General features: G+C 50.1%; 1 protein-coding gene across 4 annotated transcripts in view; it reads right to left on the reverse strand.

The window, feature by feature from the left end:
- Window positions 1–26,970, reverse strand: part of AHNAK (AHNAK nucleoprotein) — a 111,069-nt gene that overhangs the window by 75,551 nt on the left and 8,548 nt on the right. For 2 of the 4 annotated variants that reach the window (XM_031016310.3, XM_031016311.3), the window contains exons 2-5: window positions 25,448–25,546; window positions 24,921–25,077; window positions 23,980–24,167; window positions 4,882–23,051 (exon numbers count right to left, since the gene is read on the reverse strand). In XM_031016310.3, the coding sequence (XP_030872170.3) occupies window positions 5,721–23,051; window positions 23,980–24,167; window positions 24,921–25,077 (17,676 nt within the window). In that variant the 5' untranslated portion in view covers window positions 25,448–25,546 and the 3' untranslated portion in view covers window positions 4,882–5,720. Of the gene's footprint in view, window positions 1–4,881; window positions 23,052–23,979; window positions 24,168–24,920; window positions 25,078–25,447; window positions 25,547–26,970 lie in introns of those variants that run through there. The other 2 variants (XM_055354307.2, XM_063693214.1) reach the window with 1 other exon arrangement.

A 26,970-nucleotide genomic window follows, 5' to 3' on the forward strand; every position in this document is an offset into this window, starting at 1 on the left:
GAAGCCCAAAGAGGAAAAAAAGACATTGTCGCCAGGCATGGTCGCAAATCCCAGCGCTTTGGGAGGCTGAGGCAGGCAGGTCCCTTGAGGCCAGGAGCTCAAGACCAGCCTGGCCAACATGGCGAAACCCCGTCTCTACTAAAAAATACAAAAATTAGCCGGGTGTGGTGGCGGGCACTAGTAATCCCAGCCACTCAGGAGGCTAAGACAGGAGAATCGCCTGAACCTAGGAGGTTGCAGTGAGCTGAGATCGCACCACTACACTCCAACCTGGCAGACAGAGCAAGACTCTGACTCAAAACAAACAAAAAGAGACATTACTATAAAGACAGTTACTGGCGCAACTGGTGAAATTTAAAGATATACTACATATTAGATAATATGTCAATGTTTTGTTTCCTGAATTTAATTATTGTATTGGAGTTTTGTTTGTTTGTTTGTTTGTTTGAGACGGAGTCTCACTCTGTCGCCCGGGCTGGGGAGTGCAATGGCACAGTCTCAGCTCATTGCAACCTCCACCTCCCCCAGGTTCAAGAGATTCTCCCGCCTCAGCCTCCTGAGTAGCTGGGATTACAGGCGCCCGCCACCACACCCAGCTAATTTTTTGTATTTTTAGTAGAGATGGGGTTTCACTATGTTGGCCAGGCTGGTCTGGAACTTCCTGACCTCAAGATCCAGCCGCCTCAGCCTCCCAAAGTGCTGGAATTACAGGCGTGAGCCACCGCGCCCGCCCTGTATTGGAGTTATATAAAAGAATGCCCATACATGCTGAAGTATTTATGGGTAAAGGATCATGATGTCTGTAATTTACTCTCAAACGATTCAGCAAAAGTAATGATAACACCTATATGGGCCAGGTGCGGTGGCTCATGCCTGTAATCCCAGCACTTTGGGAGGCCAAGGCAGGTGGATTACCTGAGGTCAGGAGTTCGAGTCCAGCCTGGCTAACATGGTGAAACCCTGTCTCTACTAAAAATACAAAAATTAGGCAGGCATGATGGCACAAACCTGTAATCCCAGCTACTTGGGAGGCTGAGACAGGAGAATTGCTTGAGCCCAGGAGGTGGAGTTTGCAGTGAGCCAAGAGTATGCCACTTCACTCCAGCCTGGGCAACAGAATGAGATTCTGTCCCAAACAAACAAACAAAAAAACCATATATATATATGTATGTATATGTAGAGAGACAGAGAGAGATTAAAGCAAACGAAGTAAATGTTAGCAATTGGTGAATCCAACTGAAAGCTATATGAATATTCATTGTATTATTCTTGCAACTTCTCGGTAGATTTGCATTCAAAATAAATACACTTTAAAAAAAAAAAAGAAATTTCAGGTACACAATTAGCTGCATCTCCCACATAATGTTTTTTAATGTCACAGCTAATGCAAAATACCAAAGAGCTAAGGTGGCACTCTGAAGCAGGACATGTATATAAGCAACATGCAGAGTCCTCATGGGTGATGCACCTTTGCTTTGGGGTGCTGGAGACATAGCAATATTTCAACAGTGCAGCCTTTGCTCAAAACATTTGAGACAACTTCCCAACCACACAGGAAAGTTAGTCACACACATAATCACGCCTTGCTTTTGACCCCAAACAACCCACCCACCTAATTAACCAGGCTTGTTTTTTTTTTTTTTTTTTTTTTGCTCGTTTGTTTGTTTTGAGACGAGTCTCGCTCTGTCCCCCAAGCTGGAGTGCAGCAGCATGATCTCAGCTCACTGCAGCCTCTGCCTCCCAGGTTCAAATGATTCTCCTGCCTCAGCCACCAGAGTAGCTGGAATTACAGGCATGTGCCACCATGTCCAGCTAATTTTTATTTATTTTTTAGTAGAGACGGGGTATCGCCATGTTGGCCAGGCTGGTCTCAAACTCCTGACCTCAAGTGATCCACCCACCTCGACCTCCCAAAGTGCTGGGATTATAGGCATGAGCCACCGCGTCCGGCCCAGCAGTAGATTTTTTACAGAAGTAAGTGTAGAGCTTCCCGAGGTGACCACTGAAAGCAGAATTGCCATTGGGACATATGTGTGCTTCTTTAAGAAAAAACTGTAGCATTACTTTATGATCATACCTTAAATTCTAGTTTAAGAAACCTCAATGTATAAAAATTCAAACTTATCAAACAGAAAAAACGAGAGACAGAGTCTTGCTTTGTCCGCCAGGCTGGAATGCAGGCTCAAGTGATTCTCCTGCCTCGGCCTCCTGAGTAGCTGGGACTACAGGCGAGTGCCACACCGGGCTAGTTTGTTTCTTTTCTGAGATGGAGTCTTGCTCTGTCACCCAGGCTGGAGTGCCGTGGCACAATCTTGGTTCACTGCAACCTCCACCTCCCAGGTTCAAGCAATTCTCCTGCCTCAGCCTCCCAAGTAACTGGGATTACAGGTGCGCACCACCACGCCCAGCTAATTTTGTATTTTAGTAGAGATGGGATTTCACCATGTTGCCCAGGCTGGTCTCAAACTCCCGAGCCCAGGCAATCCACCTGCCTCGGCCTCCCAAAGTGTTAGGATTACAGGCGTGAGACACTGCACCTGGCCTTGTCCTGGTTATTCTCTATCTGTTCCCTCCACCTTCAGACCCCTGCTCCTGCTTCTCTGCCCGACTCTGTGCCCCAGGAGGTGGATCAGCTGCAACACCTGGGCTCCCGTGCCCTCCAGTGGAGAGAGGGGTCAGGGTGTTCCTCCCTGCTTCACACAGCAGGCAGTTCTGGCAGATGCTGGTCCTCTGTGGCTATAGTCCCCACTGAGGATTCCTCCTCTACCTCCAGTGCACGCTGGACTTCAGGAACACCACTTCTTCCTCATATCCTTCAGGGCCAGGTATAGTACCAGCTTCCTACTGTCCCTGGGGGTCTCACCACCCCTTGTGGCCTCCTTTGCCCCTGCCCACTACTCCATAAACTGTCTGTTTACTAAGTCTCTCTGATTGAACTATCTTCAAATGGAACTAAGTTTGTGAGAGGGAACCTGACAGATAGAGAAATGAGTGTGAGTTTATGAAAATTATTCCCTGGGCTAAGCGCGGTGCCTCATGCTTGTAATCCCAGCACTTTGGGAGGCCAAGGAGGGAGTGATTGATTGAGCTCAGGAGTTTGAGACTAGCCTGGGCAACATGGTGAAACCCCGTCTCTACAAAAAATACAAAAATTAGCCCGGCGTGGTAGTTGAGCTTGAGAGGTGGAGGTTGCAGTGAGCTGAGATCGTGCCACTGCACTCCAGCCTGGGTGACAGAGCAAGATCCTGTTAGGAAGAAGGAAGGAAGGGAGGGAGGGAGGAAGGGAAGGAAGGAGGCAAGGGAGGAAGGAAGGAAGGAAGGGAGGGAGGGAGGGAGGAAGGAAGGAAGGGAGGAACTGTTCACTATTCCCTCCCATTTGTGAGCCCATGGTGTATTTCAAAATAATTGTTTTCCCAGATGCCCCCTTAACTACACCACTGTCCACACACAGTCACGCTGCCTAAAGCGAGGCTGACCTTGAGACTGCAGTCCTTGCAATTGCTCCTTGCTGAACTCTGGGAAAGAACATCACAGAGTCCAGCCCCTTCTCAGTCTCCTGACGCTGCTCTCACCCTCGAGTGCAGGAACCAGGACCTTAGAGTGTCAGACCTTGCAAGGCTGGTTCCTGCAAGACTTTAGGGGATAGGCCAGGCGCCGTGGCTCACGCCTGTAATTCCAACACTTTGGGAGACCAAGGTAGGCAGATCACGAGGTCAGGAGTTCGAGACCAGCATGGCCAACAAGGCAAAACCCCATCTCTACTAAAAATACAAAAATTAGCCAGGTATGGTGGCAGGCGCCTTTAATCCCAGCTACTCAGGAGGCTGAGGCAGAAGAATCTCTTGAACCCGGGAGGCGGAGTTTGCAGTGAGCCAAGATCACACCATTGCACTCCAGCCTGGGCAACAAGAGCGAGACTCTGTCTCAAAAAAAAAAAAAAAAAAAAGACTTGGCCGGGCGCGGTGGCTCACGCCTGTAATCCCAGCACTTTGGGAGACCAAGGTAGGCAGATCACGAGGTCAGGAGTTCGAAACCAGCATGGCCAACAAGGCAAAACCCCATCTCTACTAAAAATACAAAAATTAGCCAGGTATGGTGGCAGGCGCCTTTAATCCCAGCTACTCAGGAGGCTGAGGCAGAAGAATCTCTTGAACCCGGGAGGCGGAGTTTGCAGTGAGCCAAGATCACAGCATTGCACTCCAGCCTGGGCAACAAGAGCGAGACTCTGTCTCAAAAAAAAAAAAAAAAAAAGACTTGGCCGGGCGCGGTGGCTCACGCCTGTAATCCCAGCACTTTGGGAGGCCGAGGCGGGCGGATCACGAGGTCAGGAGATCGAGACCATCCTGGCTAACACGGTGAAACCCCGTCTCTACTAAAAATACAAAAAATTAGCCGGGCGTGGTAGTGGGCGCCTGTAGTCCCAGCTACTCGGGAGGCTGAGGCAGGAGAATGGCGTGAACCCGGGAGGTGGAGCTTGCAGTGAGCCGAGATCGCGCCACTGCACTCCAGCCTGGGCGACAAAGCAAGACTCCGTCTCAAAAAAAAAAAAAAAAAAAAGACTTTAGGGGATAACTTGGACCACCCCATCAGGAACTGAGGGAGGGCAGGGGTAAGGAGCATGGGCAGGGCGAGGGAGCTGGGGTGCGCCCTCCACACACCACATAAGCCCGCGTCTCCTCCCATGCCGTCGCTGCTATGGTCGCTACCATGAGAATCAAGAAGCAAAGATTTTCTCCCACTACCTCCCGAAGGTCACTGTCTTAAAGTCACTGACGAAACTAGCAATGCCACCAGATAGATCCGGTCTGAACACTCACAGCTGGCTGTGCAGCTTCCCCAGGTTTCACGCCCCCGCAACACAGAATGCAAAGGCACAAGACATCAAGGTTAATAAACAGCTTTATTTGCCTTGTACAGCATCAATTTTCTTACATTCTCAGTTAATTGGCCATTAAAGTGCTGGAAATTTTCTTAATCATGATAACATTTGTTAAAAAGAAATCAACTAATATCAGGAACATGGCGGCATGAAGGAAACAGTTCCCTTACAAAACACAGAAAATGGAAGCCCCTCATGTTGAGGGGGTGGGTTGGACAATTTGCAAACAGATTCTAATTTCCTCTCACCGTCAGCACCAAACTGGCTGGGACCACCACCCCTGGGTGAAAGAAGCAACACTAAAGAACCCTAAAAACACCCACACACCCTGACTACCACCACCTCTGGGCCATCCGTGGGCGTTTGCTGTTTGAACAGATCCAGTCTCAGGAAAGAGGAAGACCTGACCTCCGTCTGCAACCCATCACCCCACCCACCCTTACTAACAAAAGCCCCCAAAGTCATTACAATGAAAAAGTGGGTTTCCATTACCCCAAAACTAACAATGTTCAGTAAAAATGAGGATAATAAACACAAAAGCTTGCTTAGTAAACAGGAGCTCTCAGCAGTCGATGCAAAAAAATATATATATATGAAATCTTAAGGCAAATACTGTTGACTTTGCACATGGGCTGGACGAACTTGGAACTCTTTACCTATCTGTATAGTTCCAGGAGCCTACAGGCGGTCGGTTTTTCAGCACTTGCCACCGGGCCAGGCAAGGTCTTTGCATGATTGCTGAGGCAGTCGGTGTGTTTCCCTTTGGAGTTTATATAGGAACACACCCAAGGCTGATGTTTTGTTATATATATATATATATGTACACACATACAAAGGCCTGCTACTCTTTCTTTGTGGAAACTGACAGCTCCACCTCGGGAAGCTGGATGCCAACCTTATTCCCACTGTCATTGCTAGAAGAGGAGGACAGTCGGGACTTCTTAGAGGCCAGGGACACCCCACTCCCCTGTAACTTGCCTGTCTCATCATCGCTCCCAGTCACCTCATAATGACCTTTGCTCTTTGACCCCAATCCACCAAAGGTACCGAATTTCAGCTTCCCGTGTTTCCCTTTAACTTTCCCACCTTCCAGCGACACTTCCCCACCTTCAAACTCCAGCGTCCCCGTCGGGGTGGAAGGTCCAGAGAACTCTCTTTCATCACTGAATGAATTTGAGCGGTGCCGTGGCTTCTTACTTTTAAATAAGGAGAATTTGCCTTTCGGTGAAGAGGCTTCGGCCTCTGCCTCTCCTTCCAGAGAGCCCAGGCTGGCCTTTGAACTTTTCAGGTCACCTTTGGACCCAGAAATGGATGCTTCTGGTGAGCCAGTGACACCGCCTTTCCCTTTAGGTTTGGAAAAATTAAACTTGGGCATTTTGATCTTGGACTTTTTCAGTTTGACTTCAGACTCTTCCCACTCGCCGTCTCCGGCACCAGCTTGGATGCTGGCCTCTGCTTTAGGGAAGTGAACATCCACCCCCACTTCTCTGCCAACCAGCTCACGGCCAGAGAAGGTGAATTTGGGGATCTTCATTTTAGGGAATGTTACTTTTCCAGATCCACTTTCCAAGTGACCTTGAGGCCCAGACACACTCAGCCCAGGAGCCTGGAGTTCAATCTGACCTCCTTTGACACCTCCTTCCACCTTTGGTCCTGAGAAATGAAGGCCCCCAGCAAACTTAGATGTGTCCAAGTTGAGAGCAGAGGAGACTTGGGGTCCCTTCCACTCACCCCCGGAACCTTTAACACTCAAATGCCCTTCACCAAGGCTGATGTCTGGGGCACTGACACCCCCTGAAACATCCGCACCTCCTTTGATTTTTGGGCCCTTCAAGTTGATGCCAAAATCTGACTCAGGAGATGCCATATTAAAGGAAGGCCCCTTCACACCGATATCAGGAGCAGCCCCATGGAAACCTACTTCTGAACCTTTCAGACCACCTTTGATTTCAGGCCCAGAAATCTGCCCAGTTGGGAGTTTCACATTCACGCCTGGCAGGTTCACATCACATCCAGAGGACTTAATTCCAGGCATCTGGAGGTTTCCTTCTAGGCCTTGAACACTGATGCCCGGAAGACCTCCTCCGACAGTGGGGCCTTTGATCTCACCAGTGGCCCCAAGGCTCCCTTTCACTTTTGGTCCTTCCAAGTTAAAGTCCACATTCGGTGCTGAAATCTGAGGCCCTTTCAGGTTCACATCCACACCTGGCCCCTTCAGTTCGCCAGAAACCTGTGGCACCTTGGCATTGACGTGCAAGTCGGACCCCGGAGTAGAGATGCCAAATTGGGGCAGCTTCATTTTGGGAAGTTTAATGCTGCCTTCGGATGCCTCCAAGCTTAGATCAGGAGCTCCTACGGATACTTTAGGGCATTTGATGTCACCAGAGACAGCCAGATCTCCCTGCAGGCTTGGTCCCCTCAGTGTCACATCTGGTGCCCCAACGTTAAGCTTTGTTGTGGCATCGATCCCTGGCACTTTCACACCGTCCCCTCCCACCTGCATTTTGCCACCAACACCGCTGAGGTTGAGCCCTGGAGCATGCACCTTCATGCTGGGAACAGATGCATCCAGGTCTCCCTTCAAACTTGGTCCTTTCAAGTTCAGATCAAGGTCAGGCCCAGAGACTTTTGGCATAGAGAGATTCACTGAAGGCAAGTCTACTCCTGGCCCCTTTAGAGAAACATCGGGCCCTTCGAGCTTAACATCTGGTCCTCTCAAGTCTCCTTCAAGAGAGGGTAGCTGGGCATGGACCTCGGCTCCCCAACCCTCCATTTTCACACCTGGGACGCCGATCTTGGGCATGGAAAACTTGGGGAACTTAATTTTTGCTTCTGGACCTTGCAGATCTACATCTGGTCCTTCCAGTCCCACGCTGGGGACATCACCCTTTATCTTTGGTCCTTTCAAGTTTACATTCACATCAGGGATGGAGACTTGAGGGGCAGAAATGCCGAAGGACGGTGTTTTGACTTTAGCATCTAGGCCTTCGATGTTGATGTCAGGTGCACCCAAGTTTGCCTGAACTTTGGGGCCTTTCAGGTCACCCTCTATTTTTGGCACTGAGATGTCCACATCTGGCATCTTGACCTTGGGAGCCTTCGCCTTGATGTCAAGACCTTCGACGTGAATCGCTGGCGAAGAAAGTTCCAGATCAGGTGCCTGGAATTCACCCTCCAGTTTGGGGCTAGGGAGAGGGGCCTCAGCTTTAAATTTAGGTGATTTAATGTCAAACTCTACATCTGGGAAGTACATTTTTCCAAACATCGTTTTCTTGGTTTTGGGCGATTTCACGTCGACTTTGAGTGCAGCATCTGGCCCTGCGATGTTGACATCTACATCCGGAGCCTTGAGGCTGGCATCAATTTCACCCCCAGGAACATTCAGGTCAAATCCCTGTTTTTTGGCCTTAATTTTAGGACCACTCATATGAATTTTAGGCATTTTAAACTTACTTTTCTTGCCCTTGCCACCAACACTAATTTCAGGAGTCTCAAGGTTCAGCTCTGCCTCAGGAACAGTGACATCCAGTGAAGGTGACTTGATGTCAGCTTTGGGGCTTTTTGCCCCAAATCCAAACTTGGGTTTCTTAAATTTGGGGATTTTAACATCTGGCCCTTCGATGTTAATATCTGGGCTGTCCATGTGTACCTCTAAGCTTGGAGCTTCAACTTTGGGTCCCTTGAGGTCCACTTCACCACCTTCTAACTTCGGACCTGAAAATCCAATTTTTGGTGCCTTGAGATGCAAATCAACATCAGGAGCAGTTACTTTAGGAGCAGATATCTCCAGCGATGGCATCTTCAAAGATGGGCCACTGAGTTTGGCATCAGGGCCTTCGAAATCCAGACGTGGACCTTTAAGATCTACTTCTGGGCCTTTCAAAGTCCCTTCAACCTTAGGGACAGACACATCAAAATCTCCTTTTACTTTGGGTCCTTTCAAATCCAGGTCAACATCAGGTATGGAGATCTTGGGAGCTTTGATATTCATTTCAGGCATCTTGAACTTGGGGCCCTTCAGTTTTGCGTCTGGACCTTCGATATTCACATCTGGAACATCAACGTCCACCTTGGGTCCCGAGACATCGATGTCGGCCTTGGGCAGGCTCACATCCACATCTGGACCTTCTCCTTTGAAGCCAGGCATGCTGAATTTGGGCATTTTCACCTTGGGCATCTTCAGGTGCCAATCTGGGCCATGAACATCCACATCAGGGGCGCTGATGTCCACTTTTGGGCCCTTGATGTCAGCTTCTGGGCCCTTGAGGTCACCTTCCACTTTAGGAAGGGTAACATCCACATCGCCCTTCACTTTGGGTCCTTTCAGGTTTAAGTCAATATCAGGCATGGAGATCTTGGGGGCTTTGATGTTCATCTCAGGCATCTTGAACTTGGGGCCCTTTAGTTTCGCATCTGGACCTTCGATATTCACATCAGGAACATCAATGTCCACCTTGGGTCCTGAGACATCAATGTCAGCCTTGGGCAGGTTCACATCCAGTTCTGGGCCCTCTCCTTTGAAGCCAGGCATGCTGAACTTGGGCATTTTCACTTTGGGCATTTTTAAGTGCCAGTCTGGGCCTTGAACGTCCACATCTGGGACATCAATGTCCACTTTGGGGCCCCTGATGTCAACTTCGGGGCCCTTGAGCTCGCCTTCCACTTTGGGCAGAGAAATGTCCATGTCGCCCTTCACCTTTGGACCTTTCAGATTCAGGTCAACTTCAGGCATAGAGATCTTCGGTGCCTTGAGGTGTAAGTCAGGCATTTTAAATTTGGGGCCCTTCAGTTTCCCTTCTGGACCATGAATGTCAATATCAGGAGTGTCAATGTCCACTTTAGGGCCTTTGACATCCACTTTGGGACCTTTCAGATCTCCCTCCAGTTTAGGAATGGAAATGTCCATATCTCCTTTTATCTTAGGTCCTTTCAACTTCAAATCAATGTCACTCATGGAGATTTGTGGGGTTTTGAAATGAACATCAGGCATCTTAAACTTGGGACCTTTGAGCTTCCCTTCAGGACCTTCAATGTCTACCTCTGGCCCTTTCAGATCACCTTCCACCTTAGGTAGTGAAACATCCACATCACCCTTCACCTTGGGACCTTTCAGGTGCAAATCAAAGTCAGGCATAGAGATTTTGGGAGCTTTGATGTTCATCTCAGGCATCTTAAATTTGGGCCCCTTCAGTTTTCCTTCCGGACTTTCAATATTGACATCAGCTGTGTCAATGTCCAAACTGGGGCCTTTTATGTCAATTTCAGGGCCCTTGAGATCACCTTCCACTTTGGGCAGAGAGACATCCACATCACCCTTCACTTTGGGACCCTTCAAGTTAAAGTCAATGTCAGGCATGGAGATTTTGGGGGCCTTGATGTTCATCTCTGGCATCTTGAACTTCGGACCCTTCAGTTTTGCATCTGGACCTTCGATACTGACATCAGGGGCATCAATGTCCACTTTGGGGCCAGAAATCTCAATGTCAGCCTTAGGAAGGGTAACATCCACATCTGGGCCCTCTCCTTTGAATCCTGGCATACTGAATTTGGGCATTTTCACCTTGGGCATCTTCAGGTGCCAGTCTGGGCCATGAACATCCACATCAGGGGCATCGATGTCCACTTTTGGGCCCTTGATGTCAACTTCTGGGCCCTTGAGGTCACCTTCCACTTTAGGAAGGGAAACATCCACATCACCCTTCACCTTGGGACCTTTCAGATGCAAATCAAAGTCAGGCATGGAGATCTTGGGGGCTTTGATGTTCATCTCAGGCATCTTGAATTTAGGACCCTTCAGTTTCGCATCTGGACCTTCGATATTCACATCAGGAACATCAATGTCCACCTTGGGTCCTGAGACGTCAAGGTCAGCCTTGGGCAGGTTCACATCCAGTTCTGGGCCCTCTCCTTTAAAATCAGGCATGCTGAACTTGGGCATTTTCACTTTGGGCATTTTTAAGTGCCAGTCTGGGCCTTGAACGTCCACATCTGGGACATCAATGTCCACTTTGGGGCCCTTGATGTCAACTTCAGGGCCCTTGAGGTCGCCTTCCACTTTGGGCAGAGAAACGTCCACATCGCCCTTCATCTTTGGACCTTTCAGATTCAGGTCAACTTCAGGCATAGAGATCTTTGGTGCCTTGAGGTGCAGGTCAGGCATTTTAAATTTGGGGCCTTTCAGTTTCCCTTCTGGACCATGAATATCAATATCAGGAGTGTCAATGTCCACTTTGGGTCCTGAGACATCAATGTCAGCTTTGGGCAAATTAACATCCACTTCTGGGCCCTCTCCTTTAAATCCCGGCATGCTGAATTTGGGCATTTTCACCTTGGGCATCTTCAGGTGCCAGTCTGGGCCATGAACATCCACATCTGGGGCATCAATGTCCACTTTGGGGCCCTTGATGTCAACTTCAGGGGTCTTTAGATCACCTTCCATCTTAGGCAGAGAAACATCCACATCTCCTTTCACCTTAGGGCCTTTCAGATGCAAATCAAAGTCAGGCATGGAGATCTTGGGGGCTTTGATGTTCATCTCTGGCATCTTGAATTTAGGGCCCTTCAGTTTCGCATCTGGACCTTCAATATTCACATCTGGAACATCAACGTCCACCTTGGGTCCTGAGACATCAAGGTCAGCCTTGGGCAGGTTCACGTCCAGTTCTGGACCTTCTCCTTTGAAGCCAGGCATGCTGATCTTGGGCATTTTTATCTTAGGCATCTTCAGGTGCCAGTCTGGGCCTTGAACATCCACATCTGGGGCATTAATATCCACTTTGGGGCCTTTAATATCCACGTCAGGAACTTTCATGTCACCTTCCACTTTTGGCAGAGACACATCCATATCACCCTTCACTTTGGGTCCTTTCAGGTTAAGATCAATGTCAGGCATGGAGATCTTGGGGGCTTTGATGTTCATCTCAGGCATCTTGAATTTGGGCCCTTTCAACTTTCCCTCTGGGCCTTCGATATTCACATCTGGAACATCAATGTCCACTTTGGGTCCTGAGACATCAAGGTCAGCCTTGGGCAGGTTCACATCCACATCTGGGCCCTCTCCTTTGAAGCCAGGCATGCTGAACTTGGGCATTTTCACCTTGGGCATCTTCAGGTGCCAGTCTGGGCCATGAACATCCACATCAGGGGCATCGATGTCCACTTTTGGGCCCTTGATGTCAACTTCAGGGCCCTTAAGGTCACCTTCCACTTTGGGCAGAGAAACATCCACATCGCCCTTGACTTTGGGGCCCTTCAGGTTTAAATCAATGTCAGGCATCGATATTTTGGGAGCCTTCAGGTGCATCTCTGGTATCTTAAATTTGGGTCCCTTGAATTTACCCTCTGGGCCTTCGATGTTAATGTCAGGAGTGTCAATGTCCACTTTGGGGCCCTTGATGTCCACCTCAGGGCCTTTTAGATCACCTTCCACTTTGGGCAAAGACACATCCACATCACCCTTCATTTTGGGTCCCTTCAAGTTCAGGTCAAAGTCAGGCATGGAGATCTTGGGGACTTTGATGTTCATCTCAGGCATCTTGAACTTGGGGCCCTTCAGCTTTGCATCTGGACCTTCAATATTCACATCTGGAACATCAACGTCTACAATGGGACCAGAAATGTCAATGTCAGCTCTAGGGAGGGTAACATCGACTTCAGGGCCTTCTCCTTTGAAGCCAGGCATGCTGAACTTGGGCATTTTCACTTTGGGCATCTTCAGATGCCAGTCTGGACCATGAACATCCACATCTGGGGCACTGATGTCCACTTTAGGGCCTTTGATATCAACCTCTGGCCCTTTCAGATCCCCTTCAAGTTTGGGAAGAGAAATATCCACATCACCTTTCACCTTGGGGCCTTTCAAGTTTAAGTCAATGTCAGGCATGGAGATCTTGGGAGCTTTGATATTCATGTCAGGCATCTTGAATTTGGGACCTTTCAAGCCTCCCTCCGGACCTTCCACATTGAGATCTGGGCCCTCAATGTTCATACTTGAGCCCTCTATGTTGATGTCTCCTTTTGGTAGATCCACAGCTACATCTGGCCCTTCTGCTTTTAAGCCAGGCACACTGAATTTGGGCATTTTCATCTTGGGCATTTTCAGATTCCAGTCTGGACCATGAACATCCACATCAGGTGCATTAAGATTGACTTCTGGTGCCTTAATATCCACTTTGGGGCCTTTAAAGTCACCTTCTAAATTGGGACCTGCAATATCTAAGTCTCCTTTGACTTTGGGACCTTTCAAATTTAGTTCCACGTCAGGCATAGAAACTTTGGGAGATGAAATACTCAGGAAAGGCATTTTAAACTTGGATCCTTTCACTTTTCCTTGGACCTCGACATCAGGAGCATTAATATCAACTTTTGGACCTGTTATGTCAATATCTGGCTTTTTACCTTTGACATCCACTTCAGGTGTCTGAACTTTGGAGCCCGAAAAATTAAATTTGGGAAGCTTAAAACGAGATTTCTTTGACTTGCCTTCAATATTAAGCTTAGGACCGGAAACGTCCACTTCTGGGCCCTTTATATCCAAACTGGGAGCTTTAATGTCACCTTCCAACTTGGGCCCAGAGACATCAACATCTCCCTTAAGCTTTGAGCCTTTCAAATTCAAGTCAATTTCTGGCATGGAGATCTTGGGCATGTTTACATGCATGTCAGGCATCTTCAGTTTTGGACCTTTTAATTTGGCATCTGGGCCATGAATGTCAATATCTGGAGCATCTACATCTATCTTTGGGCCTTTTATGTCAAGAGCAGGTCCTTTCAAATCACCTTCTACATTTGGAAGTGAAACATCCACCTCTCCTTTCATTTTAGGGCCTTTAAGATTGAGGTCCAAATCAGGCATTGATATTTTAGGAGCTTTGATGTTCATCTCTGGCATCTTGAATTTAGGGCCCTTCAGTTTCGCATCTGGACCTTCAATATTCACATCTGGAACATCAACGTCCACCTTGGGTCCTGAGACATCAAGGTCAGCCTTGGGCAGGTTCACATCCACTTCTGGACCTTCTCCTTTGAAGCCAGGCATGCTGATCTTGGGCATTTTTATTTTAGGCATCTTCAGGTGCCAGTCTGGGCCTTGAACATCCACATCTGGGGCATTAATATCCACTTTGGGGCCTTTAATATCCACGTCAGGAACTTTCATGTCACCTTCCACTTTTGGCAGAGACACATCCATGTCACCCTTCACTTTGGGTCCTTTCAGGTTAAGATCAATGTCAGGCATGGAGATCTTGGGGGCTTTGATATTCATCTCAGGCATCTTGAACTTGGGACCTTTCAACTTTCCCTCTGGGCCTTCGATATTCACATCTGGAACATCAATGTCCACCTTGGGTCCTGAGACATCAAGGTCAGCCTTGGGCAGGTTCACATCCACATCTGGACCCTCTCCTTTGAAGCCAGGCATGCTGAATTTGGGCATTTTCACTTTGGGCATTTTCAGGTGCCAGTCTGGGCCTTGAACGTCCACATCCGGGACATCAATGTCCAGTTTGGGACCCCTGATGTCAACTTCAGGGCCCTTGAGGTCACCTTCCACTTTGGGCAGAGAAGCATCCACATCGCCCTTCACCTTGGGACCTTTCAGATGCAAATCAAAGTCAGGCATGCAGATCTTGGGGGCTTTGATATTCATCTCTGGCATCTTGAACTTAGGCCCTTTCAACTTTCCCTCTGGTCCTTCAATGTTAACATCAGGGCCTTCAACGTCCACTTTGGGGCCTGAGACATCAACGTCAGCCTTGGGCAGGTTCACATCCACTTCAGGGCCCTCTGCTTTGAAGCCAGGCATGCTGAACTTGGGCATTTTCATCTTGGGCATCTTCAGGTGCCAGTCTGGACCCTGAACATTAACATCTGGGACATCAATGTCCACTTTGGGGCCTTTGAGGTCAACTTCAGGACCTTTCAGATCTCCCTCTACCTTAGGGCCTGTAACATCCACATCTCCTTTTATTTTTGGACCTGTGAGATTCAGGTCAATATCTGGCATGGATATCTTTGGAGTCTTAAAATGCATCTCTGGCATCTTAAACTTTGGACTTTTCCACTTTCCTTCAGGTCCTTCGATATTCACATCGGGACATTCAATATCCACTTTCGGTCCTGAGACATCAAGGTCAGCCTTGGGCAGGTTCACGTCCACATCTGGACCTTCTCCTTTGAAGCCAGGCATGCTGATCTTGGGCATTTTTATCTTGGGCATCTTTAGGTGCCAGTCTGGGCCATGAACATCAACATCAGGTGCGTCAATGTCCACTTTTGGGCCCTTGATGTCAGCTTCTGGGCCCTTGAGGTCACCTTCCACTTTAGGAAGGGAAACATCCACATCACCCTTCACTTTGGGTCCTTTCAGGTTTAAGTCAATATCAGGCATGGAGATCTTGGGGGCTTTGATATTCATCTCTGGCATCTTGAACTTAGGCCCTTTCAACTTTCCCTCTGGTCCTTCAATGTTAACATCAGGGCCTTCAATGGCCACTTTGGGTCCTGAAACATCAATGTCAGCCTTGGGCAGCTTCACATCCACATCTGGGCCCTCTCCTTTGAAGCCAGGCATGCTGAACTTTGGCATTTTCATCTTGGGCATCTTCAGGTGCCAGTCTGGGCCTTGAACACCCACATCTGGGGCATTAATATCCACTTTGGGCCCCTTGATGTCAACTTCGGGGCCCTTGAGGTCACCTTCCACTTTGGGCAGAGAAACATCCACATCGCCCTTCACCTTGGGACCTTTCAGATGCAAATCAAAGTCAGGCATGGAGATCTTGGGGGCTTTGATATTCATCTCTGGCATCTTTAACTTAGGCCCTTTCAACTTTCCCTCTGGTCCTTCAATGTTAACATCAGGGCCTTCAATGTCCACCTTGGGTCCTGAGATGTCAACGTCAGCCTTAAGCAAGTTGACGTCTACTTCAGGGCCCTCTGCTTTGAAGCCAGGCATGCTGAACTTGGGCATTTTCATCTTGGGCATCTTCAGGTGCCAGTCTGGACCTTGGACATCGGGGGCATTTACATCAACTTTGGGGCCCCTGATGTTCATATCTGGTACTTCAAGTTTACCTTCTACCTCAGGCACAGACACATCCACATCCCCCTTGATTTTGGGTCCTTTGAGATTTAGGTCAACATCAGGCATAGAAATATTGGGGGCTTTGAAATGCATATCAGGCATCTTGAACTTAGGGCCTTTTAATTTGCCCTCTGGTCCCTCAATGTCAATGTCTGGCCCACTGACATCCACATGTGGCCCTTTAAGGTCCCCTTCCAATTTGGGAACATCTACATCCACCTCTCCTTTTGCCTTGGGGCTCTTCAAGTGTAGATCGAGGTCTGGCATAGAGATTTTGGGAGCTTTAAAGTGCATATCTGGCATCTTGAACTTAGGAGTTTTCCACTTGCCATTTGGGCCTTCCACAGCTACTTCTGGCATGTCAGCATCTAATTTGGGACCTTTGACATCCAGTTCTGGACCTTTTAACTCTCCCTCCAGCTTTGGGGCAGAAACATCAACATCTCCTTTGATTTTGGGTCCCTTTAAATTGAAATCAACATCAGGCATGGAGATCTTGGGGGTCTTGAAGTGCATCTCAGGCATCTTAAACTTGGGGCCCTTCAGCTTCCCTTCTGGACCTTCAAGGCTGACATCTGGGACTTCAACATCCAACTTGGGTCCTGAGACATCAACGTCAGCCTTGGGCAAGTTCACATCCACTTCTGGGCCCTCTCCTTTGAAGCCAGGCATGCTGAACTTGGGCATTTTCATCTTAGGCATCTTCAGGTGCCAGTCTGGGCCATGAACATCCACATCTGGGGCATCAATGTCCACTTTGGGCCCTTTGATGTCAACATCTGGCACTTTCATTTCACCTTCTACCTTGGGAACAGACACATCCATATCCCCTTTGACTTTGGGGCCTTTCAAGTTTAAGTTCACATCAGGCATGGAGATCTTGGGGGTCTTGAAGTGCATCTCAGGCATCTTAAACTTGGGCCCTTTCAACTTTGCATCAGGACACTCCAGCTCAACATCAGGCACCTCCACATCCACACTGGGGCCTGTTAAATCTCCCTCCAATTTTGGCACTGACACATCCACATCCCCTTTGACTTTGGGGCCTTTCAAGTGTAAGTCCACATCAGGCATGGAGATCTTGGGGGTCTTGAAATGCATCTCAGGCATCTTAAACTTGGGGCCCTTCAGCTTCCCTTCTGGACCTTCAAGGCTCACATCTGGGACTTCAACATCCACCTTGGGTCCTGAGACAACAACATCAGCCTTGGGCAAGTTCACATCCACTTCTGGGCCCTCTGCTTTGAAGCCAGGCATGCTGAACTTGGGCATTTTCATCTTGGGCATCTTCAGGTGCCAGTCTGGGCCATGAACATCCACATCTGGGGCATCAATGTCCATTTTGGGTCCTTTGATGTCAACATCTGGCACTTTCATTTCACCTTCTACCTTGGGAACAGACACATCCATATCCCCTTTGACTTTGGGGCCTTTCAGGTGTAAGTCCACATCAGGCATGGAGATCTTGGGGGTCTTGAAGTGCATCTCAGGCATCTTAAACTTGGACCCTTTCAACTTTGCATCAGGACACTCCAGATCAACATCAGGCACCTCCACACCCACACTGGGGCCTGTTAAATCTCCCTCCAATTTTGGCAAAGACACATCCGCATCCCCTTTGACTTTGGGCCCTTTCAGGTGTAAGTCCACATCAGGCATGGAGATCTTGGGGGCCTTGAAGTGCATGTCTGGCATCTTAAATTTAGGGCCTTTCAACTTTGCATCAGGACACTCCAGCTCAACATCAGGCACCTCCACATCCACACTGGGGCCTGTTAAATCTCCCTCCAATTTTGGCAAAGACACATTCGCATCCCCTTTGACTTTGGGGCTTTTCAGGTGTAAGTCCACATCAGGCATGGAGATCTTGGGGGCCTTGAAGTGCATCTCAGGCATCTTAAACTTGGGCCCTTTCAACTTTGCATCAGGACACTCCAGATCAACATCAGGCACCTCCGCTTCCACAAAAGGACCTTTGACATCAACTTGCGGCCCTCTGAGATCACCTTCCAGTTCTGGCACAGAAGCATCTATCTCTCCCTTCAGTTTGGGTCCCTTCAAATTCAAGTCCACATCTGGCATGGAGACCTTGGGAGCTTTTATATTCAACTTGGGCATCTTAAATTTGGAGCCTTTCAACTTTCCTTCTGGTCCCTCAATATCCAAATCAGGAGCATCAATGTCCACACCGGGTCCAGACACATCAATGTCAGCCTTTGGCAGATTCACATCCACTTCAGGGCCCTCTGCTTTGAAACCAGGCATACTGAACTTGGGCATTTTCATCTTGGGCATTTTGAGGTGCCAATCTGGGCCATGAACCTCCACATCTGGGGCATCAATGTCCACTTTGGGCCCTTTAATGTCAACATCTGGCACTTTCATTTCACCTTCTACCTTGGGCACAGACACATCCATATCCCCTTTGACTTTGGGGCCTTTCAAGTGTAAGTCCACATCGGGCATGGAGATCTTGGGGGCCGTGAAATGCATCTCAGGCATCTTAAACTTGGGGCCCTTCAACTTCCCTTCTGGACCTTCAATATCAATATCACCAACATTCACATCCATCTTAGGGGCTTTCACATCAATTTCAGGACCCTTCAAGTCTCCTTCCACTTTGGGAAGGGAAACATCTACATCAGTTTTCAGTTTAGGGGCTTTCAAATTAAGTCCAACATCAGGCATAGAGATTTTGTGCGTCTGTATATTCATGCTTGGCATCTTGAACTTAGGGCCTTTTAGTTTCCCCTCTGGAGCTTCAAGATTCACATCTGGAACATCAATGTCCACCTTGGGTCCTGAAACACCAAGGTCAGCCTTGGGCAGGTTCACATCCACATCTGGGCCCTCTCCTTTGAAGCCAGGCATGCTGAACTTGGGCATTTTTACCTTGGGCATCTTCAGGTGCCAGTCTGGGCCATGAACCTCCACATCTGGTGCATTAATGTCAACTTTGGGGCCTTTGATGTCAACATCAGGAGCTTTTATCTCTCCTTCTACTTTTGGAACTGTAACATCATAATCTCCTTTCATTTTAGGACCTTTCAAATGCAAACCAACATCTGGTATGGATATCTTCTGAGGCTTTATACTCATTTCTGGCATCTTGAATTTGGGACCTTTTAGTTTTGCGTCTGGACCTTCAATATTCACATCTGGAACTTCAGCGTCCATTTTGGGTCCTGAGACATCAACGTCAGCTTTGGGCAGCTTCACATCCACTTCAGGGCCCTCTCCTTTGAAGCCGGGCATGCTGAACTTGGGCATTTTCACCTTGGGCATCTTCAGGTGCCAATCTGGGCCATGAACATCCACATCTGGAGCACTAATGTCAACTTTGGGCCCTTTAATGTCAACATCTGGCACTTTCATTTCACCTTCTACGTCAGGCAAGGACACATCCACATCTCCCTTCAGTTTTGGCCCCTTAAGATTCAGGTCCACATCAGGCATGGAGATCTTGGGGGCCTTGAAGTGCATCTCAGGCATCTTAAACTTGGGGCCCTTCACCTTTCCTTCTGGGCCCTCAAGGCTCACATCTGGGACTTCAACATCCACCTTGGGTCCTGAGACATCAATGTCAGCCTGGGGCAGGTTCACATCCACTTCTGGGCCCTCTCCTTTGAAGCCAGGCATGCTAAACTTGGGCATTTTCATCTTGGGCATCTTCAGGTGCCAGTCTGGGCCTTGAACCTCCACATCTGGGGCATCAATGTCCATTTTGGGTCCTTTGATGTCAACATCTGGCACTTTCATTTCACCTTCTACCTTGGGCACAGACACATCCACATCCCCTTTGACTTTGGGGCCTTTCAAGTGTAAGTCCACATCAGGCATGGAGATCTTGGGGGTCTTGAAATGCATCTCAGGCATCTTAAACTTGGGACCCTTCAGCTTTCCTTCTGGACCTTCGAGGCTCACATCTGGGGCTTCGATGTCCACCTTGGGTCCTGAGACAACAACGTCAGCCTTAGGCAAGTTCACATCCACTTCTGGGCCCTCGCCTTTGAGGCTGGGCACGCTGAACTTGGGCATTTTCATCTTGGGTATTTTCAGGCTCCAGTCCAGGCCTTGGCCTTCCACATCTGGTGCTTTAATATCTACCTTGGGACCTTTGATGTCCACATCTGGAACCTGCATTTCACCCTCTATCTTTGGTGCAGAGATATCTACATTTCCTTTCATTTTGGGTCCTTTAAGATCCAGGTCAACATCTGGCAAAGACATCTTAGGAGCTTTGAAGTGCATCTCAGGCATCTTAAACTTTGGGCCTTTCAACTTCCCTTCAGGTCCTTCAAGGCTCAGATCTGGAGCATTAGTATCTACTTTTGGTGCAGAAATGTCCACATTCGCTTTGGACAGGTTCACATCAAATTCTGGCCCCTCTCCTTTGAGGCTGGGCATGCTAAATTTGGGCATTTTAATCTTTGGCATCTTCAAGTTCCAGTCAGGACCCTGCATTTCAACATCTGGGGCACTGACATCTACTTTTGGGCCTTTCAGGTCCCCTTCCAGCTTTGGCACTGTCATATCATATTCTCCCTTTACTTTAGGACCTTTCATATGCAAGTCCACATCAGGCATGGAGATATTGGGGGCCTTGATATTCATCTCTGGCATCTTGAACTTGGGGCCCTTCAGCTTTCCTTCAGGTCCTTCAATATTCACATCTGGAACTTCAACACCCACCTTGGGTCCTGAGATGTCCACGTCAGCCTTGGGCAGGTTCACATCCACTTCTGGGCCCTCTGCTTTGAAGCCAGGCATGCTGAACTTGGGCATTTTCATCTTGGGCATCTTCAGGTGCCAGTCTGGGCCTTGAACCTCCACATCTGGGACATCAATGTCCATTTTGGCACTTTTAAGTTCAACATCAGGAACTTTAATCTCACTTTCAACCTTTGGCATTGTGACATCATATTCTCCCTTTACATTAGGGCCTTTCAGATGTAAGTCCACATCAGGCATGGAGATCTTGGGGACTTTGATGTTCATCTCAGGCATCTTAAACTTGGGCCCTTTCAATTTCCCTTCTGGTTCCTCAATGCTCACATCAGGAGCAGTAACATCTATCTTGGGCCCAGAAATGTCCACATCAGCCTTGGGCAGGTTCACATCCACTTCTGGGCCCTCTGCTTTGAACCCTGGCACATTGAATTTGGGCATTTTCATCTTGGGCATCTTCAAGTGCCAGTCTGGGCCATGAACATCCACATCTGGGGCATCAATGTCCACTTTTGGGCCTTTGAGTTCTCCTTCAAGCTTTGGTACAGTTACATCATACTCTCCCTTCACCTTTGTACCTTTCACGTGCAAATCTACATCAGGCATGGAGATCTTTGGTGTCTTGACACTCATATCAGGCAGCTTAACATCGGGGCCTTTAAGTTTTCCCCCCAGACCCTCCAAGTTGACATCTGGGGCTTCCACATTGACCTTGGGCCCTGAAATACTGACATCTCCTTTGGGTAGAGTCATATGCACATCTGGACCTTCCCCTTTGGCTCCTGGAGTGCTGAAAGTGGGCATTTTCATCTTGGGCATTTTCAGGTTCCATTCTGGGCCATGCGCTTCAACATCTGGGGCACTGACATCCACTTTGGGGCCTTTGACATCAACTTCAGGGACTTTGACTTTCCCTTCTACTTTGGGGAGTGTGACATCTACACCCCCTTTCACTTTAGGTGCGGCCACATTTAAGTCTACTTCTGACATAGAGATCCTACAGGTTCCGGTTTTCCCGGAAGGACTGCCAAGCCTAGGGCCTGTCAAGGTTCCCTCTAGGTTTGGTGTCTCTATGTCCACTCTGGAGCCTTTAAGTGCCACTTGAGGGCCTTTAACATCACCTTGCACCCCAGGAGCAGAAACCTTAATATCTCCTTTCAGTTTAGGAGACCCAAGGCTCAGATCCACATCCTGCATGGAGATTTTAGGTTTCTGAATAATCATTTCAGGAGTCTTCACTTTAGTACCTTTCATCTTTCCTTCCAGCCCACCAGTAGCAATCTCAGGCAGGCTGACATCCCCAGAGACCCCAGGAACAGTCACTTCACCTGTAGGCAGTGTCACATCAATCCCAGTTTCCTCTCCCTTTCCACCTGATACAGAGAACTTGGGGACTTTCATCTTGGGCACATTCAGTTTGCTCCCAGGCCCCTGAACATCAATGTCAGGAGCCTGAACTTCCACACTGGGGCCAGTGATGCTACCCCCAATTTGGGGAGCAGAGGCGTCCACCCCAATGTGCCCCTGTGGCTTGGCACCTTTCAGGCCTAGGTCACCCTCAAGTGATGGCCCAGTGATTTGGGGGCCCTTCAGCTTCCCCTCAAGGCCTTCAATATTGGCAGAGGGCACACTGACTTCCAGCTGAGGGGCTTGGATAGTCAAGCCTGGCTTGCCGCCCTTGTGCCCCACAGAGACTTCAGGTGCAGAAACCCTCAGCCCTGCCTCTGGTGTCTGGCCCTCACGCCCTGTCAAGACACCAAATTTCGGCACTTTCATGGTGGGAAATTTAATTTTGCCATGATCACCACTCTCCAGAGATGGGCCCTGTACCTCTACTGCCCTACCCCCAAGAGAAGATGAAATGTCCACTGCTGGAACTTGGACCCCTCCTCTGCCACCCAAGTCCAAGCCCTTTGCACTGACATTGACACCTGAGCCTCCCACCTTTATCCCAGGCATGGTGACCTGGAGCTTCGAGTGGCCAGCACCTTGGAGCTCTGGTCCTGAAGCAGAAATGGCCCCTGCTCGGATATCCACAGCAGAGCCTGTCGGAGAGGCTGCCCCCGAGCCCGAGGGCAGTCTGATCACGGTCTTCCCGGACTGGGTCTCCACATCCACACTGGAGATTTCAGTCAGTTCATGTCTTGGAATCTTGATCTTGAATTCAGGGCTACTGATGTCTATGTCCTTGGCTCCTTCCCGGCCAGTCACATCCACAGTGTAGGCCGTGACCCTTCTGGTCACTGTGATGGTGCGGCTCTGGGTCTCCCCGAGGTCTCCTTCCACTCCATCTTCCGACTTCAGCCGTGGCTTGATCTTCGTGGTGTAGATGCGCTGGTACTCCTCATCATCCCCGCTCTGCAGAAAGACACGCCAGGCAGAGGTTGCAGCAGAGTCTGCCTGAGTTAGCAGATGCCCGGCCACAGCCCAGCCGACAACATGTTGCCTGTTTCCCAGAGAAGGTGGGACCAAAACAGAGGTCCATGGAGCCTCCTGGGGCACAGCACAGGGGAGTGAAGAAAGGGGCTGACAGCCACATCACAGGAGGAAATCAGAAATTCTCTGGAGGTCATACCGCTAAGCAAAAACCGTGGGGAGGGAGTGGGAGGTATACTCTTGGACTGGGAGGATTTCCATTCAGTTAGAGATTCAAATCAGCCTGTGCCAGGGACACCTCCCAAGAGACCAGGCCCTTCAGCTCCCAACTCTCAAGCCACTGGCTTGTTTGTTTAATCAGGAGGGGAATCTTCTCAGAGGCCCTTGTACCCTGAAACCACTCGTTGAGCCTAAGAGACTGGTTGTGCTTGGGTTAACAGTCTCACTTTGAGGACCCATTATTTGTTAAATAAACAAGCCATCAGAAGGACCAATGTCCCCACAGGCACTTTGCTGCCCAGCGTCTGACCCACAGAATGTATCAGGCCTCTGTAGAGAGAAAAATGGTGTCTGTGAGGTGGAGCTGGGCACCTGTGAAGTCATTTCAAAGATTCTTGCAAAGCAGCTGACCTTCCTCCTAGCATCTAGGGCCGGGCTGCACAAGTCAGTTCCCATACTGTGGCCGCTCTGAAGAGACTGATTGAAGACATTTAGAGGGAGCACAGCCACATGTCACACGAAAGCGGAAAGAAACAGGGTGGCCAAGGGCTCAAGAGAGTGAAGACAGGTGAGAGGAGAAGAAGGAGCAAAAAGAGAGGCTCCGGAGGCACATGGAAGGCTCAGGAGTGGGGTCAGCAGGCCGGCGTGGCCGGGGGAGTTCAGGGCACAGATGGGCCGGCGAGGTACTCACCAGAACCACTTCAGAGCTGCGGGAGCTGAAGACTTCACGGGTCCAGGTCTGGCCAGGCTCGGGGGAGCGGTCCCCCTTGCGGTGCAGCTTCAGGCCCACCGTGTGGTGCCCCATGGTGTTCAGCAGCTGGGTCACCTCACCCGACTGCAGGTTGTCAAAGTAGATGGTGGCACCCACAATCTGGTCCCCTGAGCAGGGAAGAGCAGGAAGCAGGTAAGGCCCAAAGAGCCTCAGGGAAACCGCACACAGCCACCACACACTGGGCACTGAACTGACTTGAACTCATGACCACCCTGCAAGGTGGGCATGGTAATACCCATTGTACAGACACGGAAACTGAGGCTTAGAAAGGCCAATTTGTGGGGGCCAGGCGCAGTGGCTCACGCCTGTAATCTCAGCACTTTGGGAGACCGAGGCAGGTGGATCGCCTGAGGTCAGGAGTTCAAGACCAGCCTGACCAACATAGAAAAACCCCGTCTCTACTAAAAATGCAAAATTAGTCTGGTGTGGTGGCGCATGCCTGTAATCCCAGCTACCCTGGAAGCTGAGGCATAAGAATCGCTTGAACCCAGGAGGCGGAGGTTGCAGTGAGCTGAGATAGCGCCACTGCACTCCAGCCTGGGCAACAAGAACAAAACTCCATCTAAAAAAAAAAAAAAGGCCAACTCATTTGCCCAAATCTGCAGAGCTAGTGGGTGGTGGAGTCAGATCTGAGGACCAGGTGTCCACTACCCCACACAACTGCCTCCCCTGAGGACCACAAGTGACAGACACAGAGTGGCCAAGGGAGGGCAGGGCTTGGGTACCAACCACCCTGATGCCACTGGGAATGGGCCCTTGACAGCCACTCACCCACTTCTGCCTGCTCCCTGCCCTTCCCTCCAACACCCCCACCGACCCCCCAACCTCCAGCACCCAGTCCACACCCTGGGGTGACTCACCCTCCTTGACCACCCCAGTGCGGGCCGCAGGGGAGTTCTGCGTCACCTCCTGCACAAAGACGCCGTCGTCCCTCTGGGCGATGGTCAGCCCGTGGGAGCCGCTACCCTGCCAGTTGGGCAGCAGCAGCTCCCGGGTTGTCTCCTCCTCCTTCTCCATCTGGAATGAGGTGAGGAAATGGAACTGGGGTCAGTGGGGGTGGGAGGACATGAGGGCATGGGAAAGCTAGCAATCTCTGGCGCTATGAACTCCAGGGAGTGGGGCCCTCAGCAATGCACCTGACCCTGCAGCCGGCTCACCTGCCAGGTGAGGTGTTGGGGGTGGGGTAATTCGTCTCACGTCCTTCCACTGTGGAAGTTCTCCCAAGGCACAGCAAAGAAGATGGAAAGGAGACAGCGGAGGCAACTGGACCCGGAGGTAGCTGGCCCTTCATCCCTGTCCCCCACGGCCCCAGCCTCCCATCCACACAGGGCCCGCCCTCCCCACATCCCGTCACCTCCGCCTCTCTCTGCCTCTCCCACCTACTGACCTTTGCAGGATTCCGCTCAGGAGCGAATGCCTTGCCAGAAGCCCGCCCCTCCTTCCTCTCTTCCCCTCAGTCTCTCTCGTCGGGGATCTCGGTCACAACCTAGGGAAAAGTTCACGATGATGCTCGCACTCCGGTCGACAGTCGGCTTACTCCAAGTCCCCACCCAAGGGATAGCCAGGTCCTCTGCTACCCAGGCCAGCTCAGAACCCCGACCCCCACCACCGCCGTCAATTCCACTCGTCCATGACTCTCCAGCCCGGCATAGCAGAAAGGGGATTCAGAGGAGCCAGACTTGCAGTCCGATCCTGGCTCTGCCTCCTTCTAGCTGTGGGACCCTGGCCAAGACACTTCAGTTTTCTGAACCTCCATTTCCTCATCTGTGAAAATGGAGGCAATAAAGGAGAAAAAACAGAGCACTGGCCGGCAGGAGCCACTTCACATGCACACTCTTGCCACATTCTTTTTATTTATGTATTTTTTTTTTTTTTTTTTTTGAGACAGAGTCTCGTTCTGTTGCCCAGGCTGGAGTGCAATAGCGGATCTCGGCTCGCTGCAAGCTCCGCCTCCCGGGTTCACGCCAGTCTCCTGCCTCAGCCTCCCGAGTAGCTGGGACTACAGGCGCCCGCCACCGTGCACCACACCCGGCTAATTTTTTGTATTTTTAGTAGAGATGGGGTTTCACTGTGTTAGCCAGGATGATCTCGATCTCCTGACCGCATGATCCGCCCGCCTTGGCCTCCCAAAGTGCTGGGATTACAGGCGTGAGCCACCGCACCTGGCCTCTTTTTATTTTTTTGAGACAGGGTCTGGCTCTGTCACACAGGCTGGAGTGCAGGGGCGCAATCATGACTCACTGCAGCCTCGACCTCCTGGGCTCAAGTGATCCTCCTGCCTCACCCACCCAAGTAGCTCGGACCACAGCCATGTGCCTCCACAACTGGCTAATTTTTGTATTTTTGGAGAGATGGGGTTTTGCCATGTTGCCCAGGCTGGTCCAGAACTCCTGGGCTCAAACAATCCCAAAGTGCTGGGACTATAAGCAGGAGCCACCACGCCCAGCATCTACCCACATTCTCAACCACAGCTTCAAGAGGGAGATGTTACTGTGCCAATTTCACAGTAACAGAGGTGGGGTGCCTCACCAGCTGGCAGCTCTGGGAGCCCTGCCACAGGCAGCTGCCTGAACAAAGGAGGCCCCGGCCCCACCAGGCACCGCCCAAGCCCCAGAGGTTAGAGCCCAGCTGAGCCCACCTTGGCCCACAGTGAGTTCAGGCCTCCCGGCTGCCACACCAGGCCCTGAGCCAGGCCCCTATAGGTGCAAGCATTTAGTAATAAATTCGCCCTCCAGCCACAAGGTGAGCTGTCATCTGCAGGTGCCCTAGAAAGACACCAGGCAGGACTCTGCATAGGGCCACGGACTACAGCCACAGCACAAAATGGCGGCAGCAGCCACCAATTGAAATGGTGTGGGGGACACTATAAGTCATGGGGAACCTAAGCCAAAGCCCCGCCTACAGCCGTTT

The sequence above is a fragment of the Gorilla gorilla genome, chromosome 9 (assembly GCF_029281585.2).
Source record: "Gorilla gorilla gorilla isolate KB3781 chromosome 9, NHGRI_mGorGor1-v2.1_pri, whole genome shotgun sequence".
Classification (NCBI taxonomy): domain Eukaryota; kingdom Metazoa; phylum Chordata; class Mammalia; order Primates; family Hominidae; genus Gorilla; species Gorilla gorilla.